Source organism: Boleophthalmus pectinirostris, unplaced genomic scaffold (assembly GCF_026225935.1).
Source record: "Boleophthalmus pectinirostris isolate CB_2022bp ecotype Guang Dong unplaced genomic scaffold, ASM2622593v1 HiC_scaffold_12, whole genome shotgun sequence".
Lineage (NCBI taxonomy): Eukaryota > Metazoa > Chordata > Actinopteri > Gobiiformes > Gobiidae > Boleophthalmus > Boleophthalmus pectinirostris.
The window spans coordinates 16,822,905-16,840,949 of NW_026571018.1; the positions used below are offsets into that span (position 1 = coordinate 16,822,905).

Consider the following 18,045-nt stretch of genomic DNA (forward strand, 5'->3'; position numbering starts at 1 on the left):
AGATGGAGAAGTTTTATAACATATTGTGGAGCAGCCAAAGGAACGACCTTTCGATGGAAACAAGCGAGAGGAGTCTTTTCTCCAGGGCAAGTAAGAGTCAGGCTTGTGGAGATGCAAGCCTGCTCACAGTAAGGTACATGTTTTTCTATGTTTTTCAGGGCAATAAAAACAACCCAAATGAAAGAAAACATGCTTTTATTTTGTGCACTGGGGTACATTGCCTTTAGCACATTGCACTTTAATGCTGCAATGGTATACATGTTGATACCAGTGCTCTACATAAAGAAATCACCTGTGGGGGTTTGATGTTTGTTATTACTGCCATGCAATAAAAACTACTAAGTGTTGTGTTTTGTATACACACATTAAACAGAAAGCTTTTTGTCATTGTTCCTGGCTGACCGGTTTTCCACAGACTGTACCTTATATTCGACTTTGCCTTTCTTTGCCCTGTTGTCCTCCACAACAAAGGCGGGCCGTCCATGCCGGTCATGCACCCAAAGAGGAGCCCGACCAGCACGGGTGAGCGGGAGCTGAGGGAGGGGCGTATGCCCTCACGTAAGGCCAGCTGCAGCGTCATGGGCAGCCACAGCCTCCCCCCCTCCAGTCCCATGGTTAGCAGTGCCAACAACCCCAACAAGTCGGAGATCCCCGACCGCCGCAAAGACATGACTGCCACAACGGTCTGTATATATAAAATAGTATGTATATGTACAAGAAAAAAAATATGAAAGTGACCAGTCTTCCTTTTTTTTTTTGAACAGAATAACATCCCAGGAAGCGCTATGACACGCAGAAATACGTATGTGTGCACAGATCGCTCAGGTGCTGACCGCCACTCTCTTCTGCAGAATGGAAAAGACAACAGGTAACAGCACACATGCACATCAGGTATAGTTTATAGGTCAGATTTAATTCACAGCTTTCAAGTGACATCTTGTCTGATGTTAATGATCTTTTGTTGGGACCTGCACACTATATTACTATTAATATTACTACTACCTTGCCAGGAGGCTGTCGATGCAGCCTATTTTGGCTTCCTTAACGGTGACTTCATAGAAGACATTGGGCATGTGGCAGTTAGATGTTTTTGTTTATTGTTGGAACAGTACAGAAGGAAATTATTGGATTAAGAATTAAACTCATGCATACACATCTGATGTTATCGTAAGTGGGTGACTTGGGGGCTGCATGGATGAGGTTAAAAAGTAACAAAAACATGGCATAACATAAACATAATAACATAATTACTATATACTTTAATAATAATAATATATCAGAAGGGGAAACAACTTTCCTTCCTAAAACTATAATCTCGGGTCTCTCAGCTCCTTGGGCCACCGTATGACTCAGGCGTCTCCCTCCACGCTGAGCATCTCTGGAGCAGGAGCGGCGTCGTCCTCTTCGTCGGAGCGCTGCCGTTTGACCAGGGGCTCCACTATTCGCTCCACTTTTCATGGGGGTCAGCTGAGGGACCGCGGTGCCCCTGTGTACTCAGCTCCGCCCACATCTCCCACTCTGTCCCACCATGAGCCCAGCCCCCTGCCGCATGCACGCACCAGGGCCACATCCAACCTCTTCACCAAACTGACCTCCAAACTCACACGCAGGTTGGTACACTTTCTGATATGTCAAAGTTCAAATTTCTGTTGTCATGACACTTAAAATTTCAAGGTCTATCTAACAGGGAATAGATTTGATCCCTGATACTGATACCACAATGATTGTATTTTTCTTATGTCTTTACTGTCAAGGAAAGGTCACATTTGGGCCTGTTGTGTTTTACTGTTTCTATCTATACTTGCTCAAATATTATCTAGTATTTATTGAGATTCAATAGTAGTTTTAATATAAATTAGCATCAGATTTTCTGTACTTTTGATAACTCTAGTTCAAATTGATAAAATTTTAACAGCCTTTGAACAGTATGGTATGTATCCACAAAGCATCACACGCAAACACATTTTACAAACTGTAGAGAATTTCTGTTTAGTACATGTCCAAAAAAGGGGGGAAAATCTAACCTTCAAAGTTCATAACAATTTTTAAATGGAATCACCAACGTTAGAGACAATAAGTAACATTTATACACCAAAATAAAATGATTCAAATATGGATCCCTTATGCCACCATAATCTTCATATAAATACTGGGAAACAATGCTCTACTTAGTACTATTATATTACTGTATATAGTACTATAATAGTTGTTTAATGGAACTTATTATAATTGTTAATATCCATAATATTTTAAACTGTCAACTTTAATTATTATTGTGATACTATCGTTAGTTGCAAATATATTGTCCATATCAATGTCACCAACAAAGGCTAATAAAGAGATAATGTAGCAGTGTGGTAGCAGTCGTGCCCTTGTAGACTTGGAGTGGAGTTTTGGTCTGGGCTGATCAGACCTGGTTCCTGTCTCAGCCCTTTTGGCTAGCACCTGTCCAGCTCTGGATTAGCCTGTGCTTCCCTCTCTTAGCACTCATCATAATCACATGTGTCTAATCTTATCAAACCTCAGCTTTATCCCTGCCAATCAGCTCCTGTCACTTGCTCCTGTCTTAGTTATTTTTCCCCTCCCCCAACCACCCCTCCAACATGTACTCTTCATTCCCCCCTCTTTATCTTAATCTGTTCTGCTTTCCACTGTCATGGCACCAGGGTCAACCTTGACCCCTCCAAGCGCCAGGGCTCAAACAAATCAGTCTCGGGTTGTACCCTCCCACAAGGATCAAAAACAGTTAGTAAGTTCCCATGTCTCTTGCTTCTTTCTCGTCTGCCCGCTCTGCCCCGCCTGTCTGCCACAAACTCATCATCGGCAAAATCACACACTTTACTTTTTACGATCTGCATGACCTGTTCACTGTTCACTATTTTCAGCATGAGCGCATTTAAGACATTTAAGTTTTTTTTGTTTATGAATTTAAGATTTCTATTTGCCACCTTTTATAGATTATTTTGTTATATTCTTTTTATTTTTTGTAAGTGAGATTCATCTAAAGTAATATCTGTGTATGTTCAGAAACATTACATGTGGTATGTGAATTCTTCATAGTAGTGTTTTTGATTTTGCATGGAAGGTGCTTCTGTGTTTACGGTCTCTTACACAGGGCACAGTCCACATCATGTGCTTGTTTTGGTTCACTGCAGTTCTAATGCAGAATGTGTTCTGACGTTGCATTGGTCAAATCTCATTGTGTGGAGTGGATTACCTCTTACGCTGCCTGTTTGTCCTGCAGGGTCACAAATGAATCTGAGGGAATCAGGAGATTTGCGGTCACAAGGTCAGTGCTGCTAGACTCCTGACACACACTCTAAAGCCCTATCCTCTAGTCCCATTGAATAAACATAAACACTTCCTGTTCCTCTTTCAGTTGCCATCTACCTGGGTATCAAAAAGCGGCCGAGCCCAGGGCCGTCGGACGTGGCTGGGATCTGAGAGGAGGCGGGCGGCGGGACCCTGCGGAGGTGGTACTGGCTCTGCGGGAGGCAGCTGTGGGCTGTGGCTGCCAGGTCCACCATGCCGGCCCCTTTCTGCTCTCATGCACCCACGGTGTGGCGGGCGGCCGCGTGGCCTTTGAGGCTGAGGTGTGCCATCTTTCCACGAGCGGCTCAGAGACTTCTAATGGGGTGCGCTACACTCGACTTTGGGGGGCACCGTTAGCTTTTCGGGACATTGCCACTCAAATCTCCAAGGACCTTGAACTCTGAGCGTGCATTAGTATGTGAGAGTGTGTGTTTTGTGTGAGCAGGTGCTTGTGTGTACTTGTGTGTGTGCTAAAGAGGGCTGGGCGGTAGCAACTACTGAAGAAAAATATCCGAGAAGGGGCGAGGGGCTGGACCCAGGACAAAGACTTCTCCTTCTGTCTCTTTCATGCTGATGTCCCATCCCCCGTATGCGCGCGCACACACACACACACACACACACCTGACTGTGTATTCTCAGACTGAGGCTACCCCTCCATCTCAGCCCCTCCAGCGATGTACCACTGGACCTGCATCAGAGGGAATTTAGTTTGAATATTTTTTATTGCTACTCTAGCCATAATGACTCTTTATTTTGTTATTTATTGACCTGATCATAGTTTTACATGAGTGTCACTTTCACCAGAGGAATATCATCTCGTATACTGGATGCCACTGACCAGCCAGTCTCCCTTTTTAACTAATTTTATGTCACTTTTCCATAATACCCCCACATTCCTGTTGACAAATATTAAGTGATTATCTCCTGACTTCTATTGTATTGGGACAACATTGTGAAATCGTAGTCTCATAAGCAACAATAGAGGCTTATGATGGTTGCATTAAATTAGGTTCAGTGGGAGCAGGGTTGACAGACCAACTGGAAAACACCACCAGACCTGACTTATTAAAAAGCCAATGAAAAGCAGATGTGGAATTTAACTAGCCAAGAAATGTATTATGCACTAAATAATATAGTTTACGCTAACTTCAAACTTTGCAACCTGCTAGCATGTTTGCTGGGGAGCTTTGTATCTGGTGTTATGTTGCTAATATAAATATGAAAGCCATTGGTACATTTCAACGACTCTATTGGTTTTAATACTGTTAATTTATAAAGTGCTAGTTAATAAAATATTCTAGCAGCACACAAAATGGCTTCTGTGACAATTTCACTGCTACCCTCTTGGCTTAAAGAAGTCTGTCAACACTGTCGTCACTTTAAAAATCAAGTGTGGGAGATCCCAGTTTTTCAGTTAGTTGTGACTATTGTAATAATGGACATACTCATGTACAATGCAATTAATTTCTTTCTATTGGGTGCCATGTGATCTCCCCTCAGGCCTCTTCTCAGTTCATTGATGGCAAGCACCAAAAGCGGATAAGCCAAGTTGCAACACCTCTCAGATGACACACTCCTGTTTCAACACTAGCGCACAGTTTCTTGTTCCTCTCGTGGCCCTGTCCCATATACCGCTCCGTCTATTATTGATGACTGTGGGCTGTAGGATTGTGGGGAGTGGCCTGGCATAGTATGGACGTGGTTTCTTTACTTGTTTGTCCAGTTGCCTTTAAAGTGAACTACCCCCAGCGCCTTAAAAAGAGGCCGAAAAAAAGTGAGAAAGTCTACAACTGTCCCTCCCTATTTTTAGTGAATAATGTACTGTGATATTTACGTAGGCTACAGAGGTCATGTTGTTTGGCTGCTGAGTTACTGTTAATACTATCTCTTAGTTGTGGCTTTGCTCCTTGTCATACACTGTCCCGACATTTGCCAGGGAGCTTTGGTGTCCATCACGTTGTAGGCCTATGTATCACTGACTTTTTCTATTGTCACAACTATGAGCACTGGAGTTTGTTTCCTTTGCTCTTCGAGGCCGTGCTTTTGTTTGGCAGGGAAAATCATTCATCCATCTCTCACATACGTTGTACGACCATCTGTGGCATCTCAACTGGCACAGCTGGTATTTGTCGTTTTTTTGGCCCCATCAAGAAAATATGGGCAGAAAAGTGTCTGTCCATGTCCTCTCCTTGGACGTTTTTCATTGTGGTGTATATTAGCATTAGGTAATATAGACCTCAATGCACTTTGCTTTGACTTGAATCAGCTCCTTCCAGTGTACCTGTATAGGTAATACCGAGAACTAGCCACTGGAGGGCGCCAATGTCTTAAATGTGAAACACTACAATTTGTGGATATTTGCACAGGTACTTTATTTATTTTTTAGAATAATATCATTAAAACAGGATTTATATCAGTCAGTTGATGGCTGTATATAAAATATATGAATATAGTATATATATTAGAGCTCAAGGTTTATTTATAGCTAGAGCAAGGGAAGTACTTCTAGTTTAAAGCAGTCTCTGTCAGTGACAACGGGCAACAAATCAACCTGCAATCCTGCATGACTTCAGAGTTTGAGGTTTTAAAAAAGACGCACATCTAGGATTGGAAGCTTTGTGAATTGCACAAAACGTTTAGAGACATGAATTATTACTGTCAAACTGGTGCAGGTTTGAGCGCCACACCCTTCTCTTATTCAATAACTAAACAAAAATGAGGGCTGGATTCAAGTTGGTAAACGTACTTCATCTCAATTGTAAGTGGAAAGATTGTTTGTTCATTATATGGGTTTTAAAGTATTGAGGGACAGTATGTCATAAATACACTTGAATTTAAATATCTCTCTAAATGTCTCAAGAGAACCGCAGATTCTGGGTTCCAGTTAAGCCATAAAAATATTACTGGGCTGTCTCCTGTTCATCAACTGAGTGAAAAGCATTGAAGTCTGTCACAAGGTACTTAAACTAGTAGAACAATCTATTCTTAGTACAATATGGAAGAATATGTCAAATCTACTGTGAACTATTGTGGATATGAGTTGCAATGATGGATGGCTTGATGTATAGCTGCTTGGGAGACAGAGTGTTACTGGTCTGGCTGCTTTCGGGTACAGTATTATGACCCAGTGGGCTCAGTATTTAACATGCATTGTCATTTTGAATCTGTTTTTGAAAGAGGTTTATGTTATATGCAAAAAGACTGAAGAACACTGACAGTTTGACCTGTATGAGTAATTTTACACTGTTGTACTGTTCAATTCCTCCCCTCAAAAACAAACTTTAAACCGATATTGAGTGGTTGTGGTAAATGCGGGAAGTGTGGAGCTGAAGTTGAATAAAACTCACTGATGTTGGCAGTTCTTTGTTATCCTTGTCTCATGATTTGGAAAATTTTGTATAGCATTTTATAATTCCACACAGACAACTCTCAAATGGTTTGTTGTGTTGTTACTTGGGGTACATTTTATTGAGCAATATGAACAGCTTCAATAATCAGTATTTTTTACAACAAAAACTTGGTGGTGATGCCACTTATGCCAGGCAAACCTAGCTCAGTGGAGGCTGATCCCAGGATGTTACCAACCAACACAAGAACGTGAAAAAGGACACAGGACGGTAAACAAGGCTGAAAGGAAGTAAAACAGGAGAGCAGAGTCAAGAGTCTCTGAGAGCAGCGGTTTCCTCTGCACGCCTAGGGAGACGTGAATCCTCTGGAGCAGTGTCCAGTTTACTTCTGGGCAGGGATCATGCTGTCGATGGCCTCGCCCTTCTCCAGCTTCTTCTCCATCTCAACCATGAGCTTCACACCATCAACCACCATCTGCACCTGCTCCACCTCAGAGGAGCCCAGACGATCAGCGTTGGAGATGTCGAACACACCACCGACGGAGGCAGTGTCCACACCACCTGGAATAAAGGTTAAGTTAAGGTACACTGAGCACATAATACACATATGCTATTTCACATATATCTATGAAACTGTACAGACCTGTGCCACGCTTCTGCAGACGCAGCCTGGTCAAGATCTCCTCGAATTTGGGGTGTGTGCTGAGCTTGGGCAGCTTGACGTGCACGCCACCACGCAGGCCAGTGCCCAGGTTGGAGGGGCAGGTCAGGATGTAGCCAAGATGCTCGTTCCACATGAAGCCGTGGTTGTGCTTCTTGAAGATATCCTCAATCTAGACGAAGTAGCATTATTTTAGGGGAGAAAACTTAAATGTTTTCATTATGTTATCTGTGATGCGAGTGTGTACCTTGGTCAGACCAACGCAGAAGCGTCTGAACACCTCCCTCATGTTGCCACCCTTCTGCATGGAGATGACACGCAGGTGATCCTCCTCGTTCACCCAGACCAGGAAGGTCTTGTTATCGTTGTGCCTGACAAGAGGTGAAGATTATTTTAAATCTCAAGTTAAATCTACTAAAGTTACATCTACAAAACTGTGATTTTTTTTAAAAGAGTTCCTCACCAGATGCCTCTGGCGTCGGGCCAGTCACGGGCCATACCAGCGCAGGTCAGCAGGGGGGAGACGGGCTTGTCAAACAGGAAGTGGTCAGCGATCAGCTGCTCCTGCTCGGCATCGGTCATGGATTTAAGGGGGTAGTACTTTCCCTTGAACTCACCATCTAGGCTGGTAAGAGCTGCAGGGCCAGACTTCAGTCAGTCACATTCTTGGTGTGGTTCTGAGTAGATTTTTGAACTTACCCTCAACGGAGAGCCTCTCAATGATCCTACGCTCGCCGCGGCTGTTGTGGGGGGGCAGGGTGAATCCCTTGATGCTGCGGCCGGTACGCACACGGCTGGACAGGACGTAGTTGGGGTCCAGGTCGTCACCGCCCTGAGAACAGATTGATCAAATGTTAGTACAAGGTAAGCCTGGTTAGATGTTTTGTATTTTCATGAGTCTGTTCACAACAGTGTGTATTCTGCACCTTCAGGTTCTCGAAGTTCAGGTCGGTCTTGTGCTTGTCATCAGGCTTGTATCCACCATGACGGTCAGAGATGACGGGGTCCAGCAGATCCTTGAAGACTGTGTAGGACTCCTCATCACCAGCGACACAGCCTACTGTCATGATGAAGGGGTGACCTGAACAATGAGAAAGACATGATGGTGAGACATACTTAACATATGAGAGAACTGCATCTTGTTAAAGATGTATTTAAAGTTGTAATTATTTTGAAGGTATCTGTGATTTTCTCACCAGGGTTGTCAACTCCAGTCTGGATGACATCATCCAGAGTGTAGCCGCTGGGGGTCTGCTTGTCCCTAAGCTTTCCATACAGCTCCTTGGTCAGGACCTTGGCCATATGGTTGTTGTGCTTGGACAGGTCGGGGAACTCGTCCTCAACTTTGTAGTTGAGTTTGAAGTTGTTGTGGGTGTTTCCGAAAGGCATGTTTGCTTTTCTTACACTGCAGTGGAAACAGAATTTTGGTAAGTTTGAATTATAAATAACTGAAAATGTATCAATACATTAATACTGCTAATACTGCTTTTGTAGGAACTTGTAATAATTGAATAATTGAAATCATATTATCTAAGATTTTAGGTACAGGGGACATTATGCAAGACAGCTGCTGAGTCGGTGCAGAAGAATTTTGGTAACAAGTGTCGCTCAATTGGTGAAGGCTCAAATATCGAGCTGAAATAGATGAGGGAGGAGCCCATGTGGAGGGACTATCTTTAGCAGCAGTGCGCCTGACTATGTACCCTTTCTGCAAAATGTCCCTAACATGTATGTGCAGCATTTCAGTTTTGCTGGCACCACACATCTCCACGTCTCTGGTTCACACTTATGTTCCCCATCATGTTCAAGCTGAGTTTTCTCATTGAACCATTCTTTACACCTCTTGAAACACACTCCAACATAGAAATGTCTCAATTAAATGCAGCAGCCCTTTAGACTACAATGTCACAAATGCATTATCACTGTCAATCTTCTTATAATCATGAAATATTATAAAATAAACCATTATAAAATAGCATATTGAATGTTATAATGCATAATATGGTTAAGCACAACAGAAGCATTTACAGCAGAAATCTGTACCCGCCAACAGAAACTTAATCTACAATAGCTATTCAGTAAGTTAAAAAGCACTCTTTCCACCCTGATATCTGCATCTATGCCTCTGGAGTCTAAGGATTTTTACTAAATAATATATTTGACATGACTTTACCTTCACACCAGACAAGAACAGAGGTAACAGTCCTTGGGATCAGATCCTGTTCACCACAGCCAAAATAGGGGTCACCCAAATGTGTTGGCCACTGTTTCTTCTTTATATACTCGGCCATGTGCAGCCATTGGCCTGGCCATTTTAGTGCCTGCTGGCCCCTCATTGGCTGGTACCAATGTACTCAGAGTGGGAACAGTTTATGAAGGGCCACACTTGCATTTCAGTCATCTAAGAAGGGGGCTACAGCTGACCCCCACCCCCCTCACTCACCCACTGTGGCCCATACATAGCACCACTACGTTAATGTGAAAGGGAGTGCACACTGGTTTGGGGAATTTACATTATTTTTATTTATTTATTTTAACATGAGCAGAGATTGTACCCAACTGAGAGTTATACTACTTTAAAATTATAATAGTCATGTAATAACCCTTATAATTTCACTTACTACTTGAGAGCTGTTTGGGCATTGGATTGATGTTCTCCTGTTGGTATAATCATAGGGAGAGAGAAAAAAAAATTACATTTTAAAACTATAAATAATAGAGAAAGAAGGTTAGAGTATCATAAGAAAAATTAAAAGAGGGGGAAAAAACAACAAATCATAAAAACTTGCCCTTACAGTGGGAGGAGTAGTCCTTTCTTCAAGAGTATTGTTGATTCAACATAATACATCAAGTCAAATTAAAAGTGCTGTGAGCAAAGCTATCAGAGGAACAATTAATTTGAAATTTTGAAATAAATAACTAAATTAAATTCACCTCTTATCTCTTCATATAACACATACCAGTACCATATAAATAATAGTTACTTTCTTACTTATTTGTCACAGACATTCAAAAATTTTACCTTGACACTTTTAGTACTTCTATATTTTTTTGTTTATTTTATATTGTTGTGTTATTTTCTAACCTTTAAACACTTTAAGGCTTGCTCAATTTGTTGAGCTCATTAACAGATATCACGCCCTCCATGGGAGATTAAGTGACAGGTGGAACGATTAAGATGGAAAATTACGCCATATTTGACACTCTCCAGCTCACCTCTCACTAACTCACCTCATTGATGGTTCACTCTATTTAACAATGCTTCATTGCAGCAATGCTTTCTGGCTAAGATATATGTCACAGGGAGCTATAAAAATTCTTTCCACTTAAATAACATTATCAGGCCCTTTTTTTTCTGCAGCAGAGAATAAAAATAAAAATTACACATGTAATATACTGTACCTTCTTTGTAGCATCAAAATATGCATCATGCAAAAATGCTTGTTCATTATAAAAAGTCTGTTTTATGTATAATGTTATGTATAATGTGTAATGTTACATCATTGTCTGTAATGGTTCCTTGAGTGTGAACATTGGAAGCTTTCCAACTCTAGGGTACCCCATGCACCCGCTCGCCTATGGGATGTCCCAGCTCAGAGCGGGCGTGCCCAGATCACACCTTCTTACAGTCGCTTATATGATTACCACTGTCTGTTCTGCCAATAGCATAGTGTGGTCCCCTCCCTTAAATATCAGCCATCCACTTTGTACTACACATCCACGTCACTGTTTGTCCTCTAGCTGTGTCCAAAGCAGGTTTAATGTCCATAGCTCCTGCCCTCTCCTCAGTCAGGCCATGTCTCCTGTTACACAGCTGTTTGCTGTCTGTCCTTAAAATGGTGGGTGCCAAATTGGTGTCAGGACCGTTTCTGAGGTAAACACAACTTTTGGATCATTTAGAGTAGAAGTATCTCTGTGTAGTCTAACCTGTTTCATACCAGAGAGTAAAGGTTAGAGACACTACCAAAAATATCAGTGTACACTTATGCAACAGAGATGTGATATGAGTATATGAGGAAGCACCGTACTGTAGCTGCTCTCTAGTCTCGATCTCAGGGCTCTACATGCCCTGTCTCATAGAAATACCACAAATGAAAGCAAGTAAATGTGCACTGTACTATCTGTACTGTGTGCACAGGGAATGGACTGTTTTGGTTGTGTTGTATTACACTGGCAGTAGTATTGAATCTGTCTGCCCCACAGAGAAGGTCCCAGGAGGAGGATATTAGTTTGTAGTATTGCAGAACACCTTCTTGAAACATTAACAGGCTGACCCTTGAGAGGAATTTGTGCCAACTGCCCTGACCTGTTTGAGAATAGCTCAGTGTCCCGCTGCAGCTGTGACCACACTGTGTTCTATTCATTGCATAAGAAAATTATGTCAGAGGAAATGTTCAGTTAGTTCACACAGGAACTGTTCAGTTTACAGAGATGCTTATGAATTCCACTGTGTTTTGGAAAGTAACATTGTGTACTTGGCAACAAAACAATGACGTACAGTGTGGATAATAATAAACTTTATGGGAATCTATATTTAATGCTTCTACCATCATATAATTTGCCTCTGATTTTATCCAACAGAAATCCCATCCCTCCCCTCATGTTTTTCATGATGGTGAATACTAGTGGCAGTGCTGTGCTTGCTACAGTCTGCAGACTCTCCATTGAAACTAAAGCTCTGGGGTCACGTGTGCTTGGAGTGGTCCAGTCGAGGCTATATTTGCCCTCCATCTGCAGCCTGTCACACAGGAGCCTCTGCTCATGAGATTCAATTTCATCGAGTCAGTTTTTTGTAGTCTTTTCTTATCAGAGCAGGCACTTTTTAACTTATATGTCAATTATATGAACTGTACCTTTGCATTTTCCTATTGTTGCATTCTATAAAAGCGAAATTTACTGAACAAACTTGAATGAAGCCTAGCAACATAAACATGTGAGGCTTTCATACATTAGAGTTCACTATGAAATTGTAATTGTATGATTATCTAAGTAACTGTTATCCGGACTATAATGCAAACTCTAAAACACATGCCAAAATATTGCTGCATTATTAAATCAATAAGAATTCCCAATTTCTTTATCCATATCACCCATGAATATCCTGTAACTAGAAGCATTTAGTCACCATATTTTATTTCAAATGTATTTCATAAATCTTGATCAACAATAGAAATAATTGTTTGACTAGTAATAAAAAAAATAAATAAAAAAAATTGGCTGACTAGTGTTGCAGATCATATCTGATCCCTCTACTCCTGTAATGAGTTTTTCTTTCCTCCAGTGGCTTCACTGATTACAATAGATTAACCTATTTGATTTGTGATCCAACTCAAAAGTCAGCCCAATACCCACAATGCAAAGGGGCATGGTGCCATGACAGGTGTGAGCTACTCTAGTACTGACAACAGGTGTGCAGTGCTTATGACGACCAAGGTTTCTGCTGCATGGGAGACCAGAGTTGAGACATTTTTTTTTTTGTTTTTAAATAGGAGCATTACAACATTTTAGCACTTTGTACAAATGAGTGTTGGTTCATTTGAAGTGCCAATGACACACTTGAGAGCAGATTTCTCCCTAGAGACAGTCTTATTGTACTATCATAGACAAGCTGTTGCAAGCATCTGTCAATAAATCAGCACATGACCGACAACTGCCACCCTGTTACATAACTGTAGCTCCTGCCAAACAATGCCCTTATTCAAAACATATAGACTGAGTAGTAAAAGGAACATAGGCCCATTATTGACTTTAGTGACACTTAAAGGGCTATATACTGCCCCCTGTTGCTCACATGACTTTGGGTCTAACCTATGAACATGTAACTGTTGTTCTGATGTCACATGGGTTTCAGAGGGATAAAAAATTAGCACTGTTGCCATAGCAATTAAGAACTCAAAACAAGGTATTTTGTATGTTTTGAATGGCGAAAAGTAATCAAATTTGCACATAAAAACACGAAAATGGAGCCTGTGATTAGGGTGTCACTAATATTGAATACTATCCTATTTTAGTTTATTAAGTAAAACTAAATGTGGGGTAAGTTTTAACCCCCTTTAGAATTTACTTTGCATTAATTTGCATGTCCAATACCTTTGAATCTAACAATGCTGTCTATACCAAAAGAATCCACTTGGGGGAGACATTTTTAAATTAAATACTGCTCACTACTGTAAATTACACATAACATGGGATATACTGTTACACTGGGTTAAAGGCCGCAAACCTGTTCATTCTGTTGGGGAAGTTTCATATCCATAAATCCAAATTCTCCAATTCCAGACCTCTTTTATAAAATCATTCTCCTAGACCTCAAGACTTATCTTCAAACACTAAACAGTATTTCTAAGATTAAATCTATCAAAACACAAAAAATTACAAAATAATTAGGATTTTAGTTTTAACCACTTACTCAGTTTCTTGTATTGATTTCTTAGTTCACATTATCTGCCTCAGTTTAAGTTTAGATATAACACATAACTGTGAACTAGACTTTGTATTGATGCACAACAACCCCATCTGCACTTTATACTGTATCTAATTTTGCAGTTTTGTCATGTTGTGTTTCTGTAATTTAAAAAAAGACCTACAAACTGAAACCTGTCTGTGTCATTGAAGGCAGTAAAGTACACCCATGTAGATTGTAAAATATATACGATTTACATGCGGTGTGTAAATTTCCATGGTAACACTGCAGTAAAGGGTCAAAGTACAATGTAAAGACAGAAACTGATAAAACTGTAGCATTTTTCTTACAGGTGTGTCTGTCTCCTACTCCAGTAGTCTAACCAACAAATGAAAATTAACAAAAAGGATTGGTAACCATGGAAATAAATAAAGTCTGCACACTCACAAAATAATCTGTAAAGTTTTTCCTCCTTTTACACAAATCTTAAAATTCACTATATGACTAATATTTAGTCATCAGCCAGCTCCAGCTCTTGGTGCCTATGATAAGACCTAAAACCAGGGGGGACAGGGCCTTCTCTGTGGTCAGCCCTAAGCTCTGGAACGCTCTGCCCCCCCAAGTCCAGACAATCCCCACAGTGGAGTATTTTAAGTCTCATCTTAAAACCCACTTTTATTCTCTGGCTTTAACACCCGTAAGTTGTGTGGTCCTCTGTGTCTTTTATTTATTTTATTTATTTTACTATTTACTGCTTTTCTATGATTTTTATTGTTTTTTGCTTTTATTTGCTTTTATTTGTTCGTATTTATTGTTTTAGGACTAGTATGACCAAATTTCAGCAATTTACCTTTTGTGATCTTCATTTTATGATCTCTGTGCAGCACTTTGGAAACTTTGCTGCTTTGTTTGTAAAATGTGGATATGGATAATACCAAAAAATAATAGACCTAATATTTAAACTTATGTACAAGTGTACATGTATACAATCTTTAGGGGCCCTTGTAGTCCTCAAACCCTACTTCGCGAAGAAATGACCTAAATATGTAAATTAAACGTAAATGTAGATAATTATGGCCATTTTATTTCTTAATTGTATAAATAATTACCCATAAAGAGCGAGGCTAATGTTTTAGGCCTATGTAAGCCTTTGCACACAGATGCATTTTCTAGGGATGTAACAATAACTAAAATATTGTGATATTGTATCATCAAAGTTCTCACAGTAATATCATGGACCATCACGAATATATCGAATTACAAGTCTCTTTGCTTAAATTATGGTGCAGCAATAGCTAAAAAGAAAGAAATGATGAAGAAGAAATAACAGTTCTAAGCATTTTTAAGTCTTAGTTCTTTGGATTAAGTCTTGTCGATAAGGCATTTTAAGAGGAAAAAGGGGCATATTAATAGTTTTAGCTGTACTGTGAGATGTATACCGTGAAAATATCGTACTGAGAGATTTGGATGTTGTTACATCCCTAATCGTGAGCCTCCCCACCATAACATGAACTTTCCCATGATATCGCAATAAATATCGTTACACCCCTAAAATTTCCATAACGTGACAGTTTACACATCTGTATTATCATCAGTTACAATGTCCTGTTTCTTTAAGAGGCTGGATCACGGCTACGGAGGTACGCACGTTGACCGTGGGATTGACGCTCCAGGCTCCAGTCAAAATGTACCTTTACTTCCTGATTGTAACTATCGCCCATTGCACTTCACCGAGCAGCAGCATGTCGTCCGGGGAGTGGAAGCAGCGGTGCGAGGATGAGTGGGGTCTGGGGGGCGCGCCGATGCCCGACAGCGTGGACTGGAGATCTGTGTATGAAGCCAAACCTTTCAACAGAAACTTACTGAAAAATCCATCTCCCTATGGTACTTTTAAAATCATAAATAACCATAAAGCCATAAAGGGGCGTGATTTATTTATTTATTTTTTACCACTGTCTATGGTGTCTAAACTATTAATATCATTTTAGTAGGCCACATGTACTGAACTTTAGAATATTTAGCCTGTTTTAACTCATGAAAGTGGATTTTACAATAGCCCCACTAATTTAGAGAAGTTACTTTTTTTTGTTTTTTTGTGGTGGAAAAAGGGTGTATGCCTAAGACAAAAAGTTCTTTATTTTTAAAATGAGTCAGTAGTAGCAGTAGCAGTTTTGAGTCAGTGGCTGGTTATTGCACAGTCTTATCAGCTTAGGCAAACCTCCCAAGCTCATCAGTTCTCATGATTCACCTACAAGAGTCAGCCTGTTACTGGAGTGTCACTTAAGTACAGCGTTGGGAAGTTAAAGACTTCTGAGAAAGGATGAAGAAACCTGTCTGCAATCAAGAGGGAGGGTTCAATTTTGTTTTAAATTTTAAATTATTTTAATCTAACAGATTTTTTTCTGATTTACACACAGGGTTAACCAAGGATGTCCCACCACCTGAACCTGATTTGCCTGAACAACCTGACCACGGTCCTCCACGCTTTATACCTGAAGGTAAACAAAACATTTTGCCTTGCAAGGAATTTTCACACATGAATTATGCAATACATATAAAATTATATTTGTTATTATTATAAAAACATTGTTATAAAACATCATAATAATCATAATAATATTGGACAGGTGACTTTAGCGGCTGGACCACCAGCTCAGAGGTCCTCCCTTATGATTCAAGTGGCATCCCAGCAGGAGCTGTGATCTGTCATCTTCCTCAGGCCAGGCAAGTGCACTTACTATCTCAGGTGTGGTCTTCAGCTTCAGTGATGGAAGTTTTTCAATAAACAGTTTAGGAAAATAGATCTGTCTACTACACATACTATGTCTCCCAGACACATTTATTTTTTTCTCAACAATGAGAGAGATTCACCAGAAGATGTCACTATAACTGCCTGCATTTTGTGATCATTTGTATTCCATATTCTGACTTAATTTTTTAAAATCTTTCTTCCCTTTTCAGCTGGTTTACAATGGAGCAAATGGTGGACTTGAAAGCTGAAGGACTGTGGGAGGAGCTGCTTGATGAATTTCAGCCTGAAATCATGATCCAAGATTGGTGTGTCACACATTTTACACACACTGACACCAAAGAAAGTGTCTATTTACTTAGTAAAAAACAAACTTGGAGTTCTGTTACCTGGTTTATGATAGCACAATTCATATGAGCTGAATAAACTGTACTAATGTCTGTAATTGTTCAGGTATGAGGAGAGCCAGTTGCATAAGTTTATTTACCAGCTCCATGTGAAGTTACTGGGAGCAGACAAAACTACAGTGATTGATGAGCACACAGTGAACCCCGAGGAAGACCTTAGCATTTATTCACATAACTGGAAAGAGGTGAGTCCCATCCAGTCCCATTCAGAATATAAACGTGTACTTTAATCTCTATAGAAATCTGTATATTGTGAAACAAAAGAACAAATCAACAGATCAAGAGACCAAAATCCAAGCAAGTAATTTGTGATAGCTCTGCTACTGGTAAACTGTAGTGGCTGTGCCACTGGCCTCTCTGACCACCACCAGTCATTCATGCACTCACCACTTTCATACTAGGAAATGTAGATGAAGGTGAGTGTCTTGCCTATGGCCACAAGAACAGAACTTGATCTGAGTGGAGTTTGATCCTCTGATTGTTGAGCCTTAACGACAATTAAGCCTTAATTGTCGTCTTAACGATTTGGCCACTGTCACCATACAGTGGAACATTCCAGGCAAAGCAATAGCATCTCCATGGAAAAGGATGGGGCACCTACCAGCAGAAAAATTACATATTGCACCTGTAACACTAGCTTCTTTAGATAAACACAACACAACATATGTTGCAAGATTCATTTCAAAAGTAACCCTGTACCTTTTACCTTATTTCTGAGGATACCTTAAGTAATTATCATGTATATACTGAATTTCTGTCTTTTGGCCTCTAGGTGTCTCATGTGTTTTCTGGTTATGGACCTGGTGTCAGATATGTCCAATTTTTGCACCGTTTGAAGAACCATTTTCTCAATGGATTTTGGAACACGGTGGTCACGGGGAGCTCAGTGACGATCATCCCAAAAAAATGAGCTGCTACATGCCACAGATGGTTTAGTTTGATTAGTATGCTGCACTTTGTAAAGCCAAATGTATTTTAAAAATTCATCATTAAGAAAATACAAGTTGCATTAAAATTGTGTCATGTTCGATGTTGAGGTGGGTATTGTGAACTGTTGTGGAACATTCCAGGCAAAGCAATAACATCTTCAAGGAGAGAAGAAGGACTCACCGCTAGAAAAGTTCATATATATACCTTTTAATTAAACTAAACCTTCACTATGAAAC

At 40.3% G+C, this 18,045-nt stretch overlaps 3 protein-coding genes across 4 annotated transcripts in view; 2 read left to right on the forward strand and 1 right to left on the reverse strand.

Moving 5' to 3' along the window:
• mark4a (MAP/microtubule affinity-regulating kinase 4a) overlaps window positions 1–6,670 on the forward strand; it is a 30,222-nt gene extending 23,552 nt beyond the window's left edge. Inside the window, exons 13-18 of one of the 2 annotated variants that reach the window (XM_055148517.1) lie at window positions 472–683; window positions 765–868; window positions 1,329–1,610; window positions 2,667–2,749; window positions 3,245–3,289; window positions 3,380–3,444. In XM_055148517.1, coding sequence (XP_055004492.1) covers window positions 472–683; window positions 765–868; window positions 1,329–1,610; window positions 2,667–2,749; window positions 3,245–3,289; window positions 3,380–3,444 — 791 coding nt within the window. Of the gene's footprint in view, window positions 1–471; window positions 684–764; window positions 869–1,328; window positions 1,611–2,666; window positions 2,750–3,244; window positions 3,290–3,379 lie in introns of both variants that reach the window. The other variant, XM_020934510.2, reaches the window with a different exon arrangement.
• A 79-nt stretch (window positions 6,671–6,749) lies between these two features.
• ckma (creatine kinase, muscle a) lies at window positions 6,750–9,573 on the reverse strand. The gene is made up of 8 exons (XM_020934607.2): window positions 9,494–9,573; window positions 8,517–8,725; window positions 8,247–8,401; window positions 8,020–8,152; window positions 7,784–7,955; window positions 7,568–7,691; window positions 7,303–7,492; window positions 6,750–7,220 (listed from the first exon to the last, which is right to left on the reverse strand). Exons 2-8 carry the CDS (start codon window positions 8,707–8,709, stop codon window positions 7,042–7,044), a joined length of 1,146 nt encoding a protein of 381 aa, XP_020790266.1. The 5' UTR covers window positions 8,710–8,725; window positions 9,494–9,573; the 3' UTR covers window positions 6,750–7,041.
• Window positions 9,574–15,374: 5,801 nt separating this feature from the next.
• LOC110169008 (F-box only protein 50-like) lies at window positions 15,375–17,913 on the forward strand. The gene is made up of 6 exons (XM_020934506.2): window positions 15,375–15,607; window positions 16,141–16,221; window positions 16,351–16,447; window positions 16,685–16,780; window positions 16,926–17,064; window positions 17,652–17,913. Exons 1-6 carry the CDS (start codon window positions 15,409–15,411, stop codon window positions 17,787–17,789), a joined length of 750 nt encoding a protein of 249 aa, XP_020790165.2. The 5' UTR covers window positions 15,375–15,408; the 3' UTR covers window positions 17,790–17,913.
• Window positions 17,914–18,045: the final 132 nt, after the last annotated feature.